At 43.6% G+C, this 7402-nt stretch overlaps 1 protein-coding gene across 1 annotated transcript; it reads left to right on the forward strand.

Moving 5' to 3' along the window:
• Positions 1-988: 988 nt before the first annotated feature.
• Positions 989-6782, forward strand: LOC127299981 (uncharacterized). Its single transcript, XM_051330044.1, has 4 exons — positions 989-1356; positions 2513-3404; positions 5234-5821; positions 5920-6782. The coding sequence occupies exons 1-4, from the start codon at positions 1166-1168 to the stop codon at positions 6508-6510; spliced, it is 2262 nt and encodes a 753-aa protein (XP_051186004.1). The 5' UTR covers positions 989-1165; the 3' UTR covers positions 6511-6782.
• The last annotated feature ends 620 nt before the right edge of the window (positions 6783-7402 follow it).

A 7402-nucleotide genomic window follows, 5' to 3' on the forward strand; every position in this document is an offset into this window, starting at 1 on the left:
GATAACTTGCATGTACACCACAACAATTCAACTTGTTGATTCACTCTTCATTTCGAAATTAGCTACTTCCACATGTATACTTGCAAACATAAGTTGGGTACTTCTATTTGTCCTAGAAACTTATGGCAAGCTTTCGTGTGGTTCCACTCGTTTTTACTTGGTGGTGAGCGGTCTTATATGATTGGTATTGCCCCTGTATGTTGGGTCATCTGGACTGTCCGAAATAAAATCACCTTTGATAAGTACGTCATGCAAAACTCGATGGAGGAAATGTTCATAGTTTGATTTTTTTCTTATGTACTGGCAAGGCTGGTGAAAGGGGGCGATCAGGACAAGGTGAAGAACAACGCGAAGCAGCTAATGTTGGTGACGTCAAGTTTAGCAGGTAGAACGGTCCCCTCAAGGTTATGCTTACCTGGGACGCCCGAGGGAGCTCCCGGCGGTTGTGTGAGTGAGAAGATTGCTCTCTGGGTGGCGTGTTGGCGTTCTGAATAGTTTTCCTTTTGTAAAACTTGTTTTCTCCATTTGGTTGTAATGCTTCTACTAGGCGATTAGGTTGGTCACGTGTCAATGGATTTTTGCCCTGTTGCGAGTGTTTCGACATCGAGCACTCACAACGGGTTTTCCCTTGATGCCCCACCTCGCTATCCCCACTACTTTCTTATCTTTATTTTAGTTGTTTTGTAAAAGATTTCTACAAAAAATTGTATTTCCGTTAAGCGATAAATGGAAAGGGGTTAGCCCGGTTGGAAAAAAGGTCCACCGGCTAACCGTTGGAATAATGTAAACTTTTGCAGTTTGGTGAAATGGAATGAAGTTTCCATTTGAGCAGTTTTGATGAAATAGAGTGAAATTTGTTTCGTGTTGTCTGGTGAAATGTAATTTGTGCCTAACTATGCACTGTTTTATATTTATTTTAATCCCAAAAGAACACCAGTGACAAGCACGAATGCGGGAGCAGTCACTTATAAGGCCGCTGCGCTGGGCATGGACGAAGTACCAATCACGGGCACCTTCAGAATGCCCGTCGTTGGTAACAAGCTCCCCTAATTTCCGGACTTGGCAAAATCCCACCACCGCCGTCGCTGCTCCGCCGCTCCGGGCCGTCACCACTGCCGCCGCCACCGTCCTTCTCTCCCGGGCGACCCCTTCCTCCCCCGCCTAGATGCAGCCAACCCACCCGCCCCTGTGCGCGCTTGCACTAGCGGCCGCTTCGATCCGGGAGCTCGCCGATTCTCCAGGACCAGGAGGAGGGGAGGGGTCCAGGAGCAGGAGCAGGAGAGGAGGTCCGGTCATCAACGAACCGCCCACTCCTACCCCCTCGCCGGTCATCACCGATACTAGGTCGACATCAAGGTCAGCGCTAAATTTTCTTGGGAGCACTTTATTCTATTCTGTTGATGTATCTAGATTTAGAGGCGAGCTCTTCGATTTGGCAGGCAAATTAATTTCCGTGTCATACTTTCATGGATTATCTATCTGTCCTGGAATCTAAAACTGTAGTGCAATATTGAGTTATTTGGGGCATTGTTTTCGTAAGGGGACAAACCATGGCACCGCAAATCTACAGCTATGGAAAAAAGAATTGCACTGCATGTGTCAGTGACGTGTGAACTTTCGATCCACACACACCGTCTCCTACTCACCGTCAATAGTATTTCCCCTCCTCGTCGCCCTCTCCACGCTAGTTCCACATCACTTTCTCCTCGCGGGTAATTATCTTCAGTCATCCTGCAAGCTTGCTCTCATGCTCAATGTTCCATTAAAATGACAATGGACTTCACAACAGGGGAAGGAAAGGGTTATTAGACTTTGTGAGAGTGTATACCGCATTATGTGAGTGATCCTTCCACTTCAATGATAAGATATACTAATAATGAACTTTGAGGAAACAAAGACAACAGTGTCGTACACATATACAGAAAAAAATCAGATCTTTTCCTTCACATCTTAAGTTTTGTTTCATTTCTGAAGTATATAAGTTTCTGTGCATCTTTAGGCAACAGTCGTTTGTGAATTCAGTGAAGAGCTTTTGTTGCAGTTCAGACTTATGTTTCCTGTCTCAACTGATTCGGATTTCAGAATTGCTTTGATCACTTGGTTGTAGAATCATGTTACTAGGTAGATGATCTCTTATCTGACTCTGGATGTTGCTGCAAACATTAAGTCATCAGAGTGCATATAGAGCTCTGGATTTCTTTTTTTGCTACCAGCTGACTGATGCACTGCAAACTGGTTTCTTAATTGGAAGATGTGTTTAGATATCTGACTAAATGATCTGATCTGATTATATGCGCAAATTAGTACTGCTATAACTTTTCTCCCATCAAAATTCTGTCCATCTGCTACATGTTAACAATTCCATATTGTTTACAACTCTGTGTTTAGAATAGTATTAATTGCTTTTTATGCCATAATATTTTTATATGCTGCAAAAAAATTTAGGCATTATTATTGCACCTGTAGTTCTATTGTGTTGTCGTGTTAAACAAATGTAGTTTTCTATTTGCAGAATGGCCGCAAGAACCCCCTCTTCGTCACATACCCCGGTAGATGGCTCGGCAGCATCCCGAGATACGAATGAGCCTCCTTCCGAAGAGAGTAACAACTCGTCTGACGATGTGTCAGATGATGGAGAGTCTACACCTACCGCGTCTGGTAATGAACAAGAAAATGGTCTTGACTCTGAAGCCACGCAAGACCAGATGCCTAAGCAAAAGAAGGCGCGCAAGGCTAGGAGACCAAACCAGTTGACCGACGAGACCTTCGTAATCACTCGAGTTGATGGCCGAGGTGTTCCTGCCAGTCCAGTACAGTTTTCAAAGGGTTACAGCAACGCCATAGGCTGCATCGTGCGTGAAACCGTGAAGATCACATGCACGAACTTAAGGTCAAAAGAGCACGAGAACCTTCGACAAAGGCTCCTCAACAAGCTGTTCAACCGATACATCGTCCCTGGTGATGACAAAGAAAGAGTCAGAACTAAAGCGCTAAGCATGATGACCAAAGCCTTGAATTCGTGGCGAACCACGGCCAATGCTATGAAGGAAGAAGATTTCGAGTCCGTGATAAAGAAGAAATGGCCTCAAATTGATGAGGAGGACTGGAAGCAGTTCATTTTGTCTCGCACGAATGATGAATTCAAGAAGAAGAGTGAATGGGGGAAGCACATGCGGTCGCAGAACAAGTTTTTTCACAAACTCGGCAGCCGTGGTTACTTAGGTAAGAAGCCAAAATGGGACAAGGAGGACGCAGCCTTGATTGCGGCTGGGAAAGAACCCCCTTTCTCGTGCATCGAGCCAGGGCGTGCAAGGGATTTTCTTAGGGCCCGCGCATCATTTGACCCAGTGACGGGAGAACCGGTCTTCAAACACCAGAAACTCGCGGAGGTGTTTGATAAGCTGGTAACCTCTTAACTATGAAAGCAACTTCTGATTATAAAGACTACGTTTGTGTGTATCTTTTTTGTTGCATCGTCATATTACTTTAGTCACATTAGTAGCCAGTTGTACCAACTCATGTTCAGATTCAAAGGGAGGAAGTGAGGAACTAGATCCCAGAAACACCATCTTCAGGCCTTACATCAGAACTATTTGTCCACTAACACCTCAACCTTTCCATGAAGCTTTGTAGTGTCATCATGGCTGCACCTGTCTAATTGGAGCAGGGTATACATTACTCCACTATGATCAATACAACATCTGTGCCTGACTTTTGACAGCAGAGTTAGCTCTCAGGCCTAACCCTTTTGGCCAGCCATAAATGAGGATTCTTGTGACCAAATAGATTCACATAGCATTTTTATCAAGTGATTACAGGAGGCAAGACACTGATTTAGCTGGAGCAATAGAAGTGCCCACACGTTACTCTCTCCCTTAAAATTCAGAGGAAGCTTGTAGAAACCTGAAACCCAAATTCAGCTTCCATTCTTGTTTAACCATGCGGAGCCTAATCTGTTCTTGAGCTGAGATTTAACTTCTGAAATAAATAGGGAAATGGTATGAGTTTGATATCATGTAAATTTGTACCTTGTGAATATGTTTGAAAGTCAATTAATCTTCACTCTTCAGCTTTTTTTTTTTGCGGGTACACCCTTCAGCTTGAGTAGCTGCAGCTGACTTAAAAATGAATCAAAATGCAAATCTCTAACATTAGCATGGCATGATCATTTGCAGTCATCTAAAGGCAGATTTTACTCAAGTTATTTACTTGTTCAAAAGAGTGATTAAGCACCCCATGGAGGCATGTAGGACGCCTGTGATAGTGTGATGTTCTACTAGAAACTATTATTTCTCCACCCATGTTCACTCCTGGTGATCCAAGTAGATCCCCGATTATTCATAGCATTGTCGTACTACTTCTGTTTGGACCTTTTCTTAGGATCTGAAGGTTCAGTGATGTTATGGTATGCTTTTCTGTGCAGGAGTCTCTAGATGAATACCCTACTGGTTTGCTAAGTAGGTCATTTCTATTCATCTGAATACAAATCCCTAGATAAATAGGAATTTAACCTGGCAATCGATTTACTCATACTGGTCATCCTAGGTAGTCATATGCACATGTACTCTGCTGGAAAGTTGATAATGGTACTAGTGGTAATGCTTGCAGTATGCACAATGGTATTTGCTAGTTGGGATGTTGGAACCACCAAGAGTAGTAATGGTTAATTTAGTCCTAAAGGCCCTGCCCTAGAGCAATTTTATGTAAACATCAGATCAAGATGCTAGAACAATTAATTTTATAACAGGCTTAAATTAATTAGATAGCTGATCATCTATTTGAGCATTTGCTACAAATGTATAATTTGAAGTTGGATTCCAAGCCACTGGTTCTTTTTGCTAGAACATGAAGATATGTTACTGGAAAATAGTAGTATTTATTTGACAAATGGTCATGTGGATGGTGAAAGATGTGCCGATATGGATGCTTGTAGCTTGCTATTTTACAGGGTTTTGTTCCATTCAGTATATTATACCTGCTTAGTGTAGGTATGTGCACCTGTTTTGATCTTGCTAGTTTACGTGATTCATGTAATATATCATATTGGTTAGCCTGTTACTTTATCACTGTTAAATTGTTCTAAGAGAGGCTGCATTCTGATCTATTTGAGTGTTTGCTTGTGTTGATCATTGTTTCATTTTGAACTTGATTAAGTGTAGATCAGTGATACCTATATATGCTCAACATGTTACTGATTAAGTAGACCTCAATAAGCGATTGATGTTACTTGCAGAAAAAACAAAGCCATGAACCTCAATCTCAAAGCTCCCAGGACTCCATTGAAGGCGAGAGGTGGGAAGATCCTCTCAGCAAGGCTCTTGGTGGGAAGGAGGTTGGTGGCCGTGTAAGAGGCGTCGGGAATGGAGCTCCATGGAAGATATATTTCCCCGAAGCTCCCGAGGTTGCCCGCCAGAGGAGGAGAGCCAGGTATGAGCGTGATTCTCATTTCGAGGAGCGAGTTGCGGCGGTCGCCGAGGCGACGTTGCGGCGTATATTGGCGGAAAGAGGTCAGGAACAAGGTCAGGAACAAGGACGTCCACCGTTGCATCCTGATACCCTTATATTGGCGGAAAAAGATCAGGAACCAGGACATCCACCCTTGCATCCTGATACCTCTATATCGGCGGAAAGAGATCAGGAACAAGGATGTCCACCCTTGCATCCTGATACCCGCATATTGGCGGAAAAAGATCAGGAATCAGGACATCCACCCTTGCATCCTGATACCCAGATGTTGCCCTTCCATATTGTTGGACCAAGTAGCAGCGCCTCTGTCTCAGGAATTGCCCCCGGGCAGCCAAATCCAATTGATGACATCACTGTAAGTGTCGTCGACTCAACCAATTGTTGCAATATGACTTGGTTTCATTGTGCGGAATCTAACATCGATGATAAATCTATCATATATATGTTTTGCAGGTCATCACTCCGTGCCAACTCATGGCCCCAATGCTCGGCAGCATGCTGACGGTTGCACATGGGCAAGTGTACCCCAAAACAATGCACTGTGTGGATTTAGCACCAGACATGGCGAGGGTGGATGTGACTAAGGTGCTTGACCCCTTTGTCGATTTAAAAATTAGCGACCACCCTGAACCAGAATGCAACACACTAGGACAGTACAAGGGGCATGCCATCAAGTGGCCGAAGGCGGCGATAAAGTTGTGTGGAACATCCACTGGCTCATCCCCATCCTTGACCACTGCCTGCACTCCACCACTGGGAACATCTCCTTTGGGTCCTTGCGCACCTTCGTTTGTGGATCTGGATGGCAATCATGGCGCGGAGGATGACATGCCCATTGACCAAGAGCAAGCGATTGGAAATGCACTGAACCCCCAACATGGGCCTGCCGCTAAGACGATCCTATCTCCTAATGTGCCTAAGAGCACAGCGCTTGTAGGGATGGTCCAAAGGGGGCCACATCTCCGGAACCGCAACATGCAAGGAGAGGGCAAAAGAAGAGACGAGCCAGCACCAGTGAGAAGGAGCCAGAGGAGGAGAGGTTGAAAAAATTGTATCCTATGGACCATCGCCCAAATTAGGACAGAAATGGATCAATGACGGGCATATTATTTCACCACTGACTACCCCGCGGACAATTTCTATATGGAGTTTAGTTCTGGAGATCTTCAAAAGGACCGTGCGCACGTTGCTGCGCCGTTTCTTGTTGTTCTCCTTTCTTTTTGCATGATGTGTGCATATTTGGTTTCACTTGGATTGGCCTGCTTTGCTACACACATCACAATGCGATATATCGTACTACATTTCAGGTTTTATCACTTCTTAAGTACGAAAATACCTTGCCAGCACCAGCTTCAAGTAAGGGTTCTAAGTTTTCCTAAATAAGTTTTAGGGAGTAAATTTAGAAGGCAACTTCAAGTAGCTATCTGCCTTGAAGCTTGTTTACTGTCTTTTCGAGATACAAAAACTTGCGAACATGAAACAAACATATGAGGTTAGTTACCATGCTTTTCAAATAACTATGAGGATAGTTACCTTGCACTTCCAGCAATTTCTATTTTTCAAACTTGCTAGTTACTAACTGAATCTGAAACTAACAGTGCTATTGGTATAGGAGTGGCAAAATAACATCTAGCTTTACTTAAGTACTTATCATAGAACAACTTGCCAACAGAGTGAGACAATCGTCTGAATTTGATCAAATAGAGAAATACCAACACTAAATTATAGCAAACGTCCTCTGAGCTACCCCAAACATTGAAGATGCAATATTCTTTGTTCGAAGAATTGTAAATGTATGGATTGTAAGAACATTGAAAGAAGCGAAGAGCTGCATGATATAATTCAAGGTGAAAATGCATATGATCGAAAATAAATAGCAAGCAGCTAACGTTGCTCCAAATAATGACATTGGATCTATAAATATTGAAGTGCCTAG

Source organism: Lolium perenne, chromosome 5, assembly GCF_019359855.2.
Source record: "Lolium perenne isolate Kyuss_39 chromosome 5, Kyuss_2.0, whole genome shotgun sequence".
Classification (NCBI taxonomy): domain Eukaryota; kingdom Viridiplantae; phylum Streptophyta; class Magnoliopsida; order Poales; family Poaceae; genus Lolium; species Lolium perenne.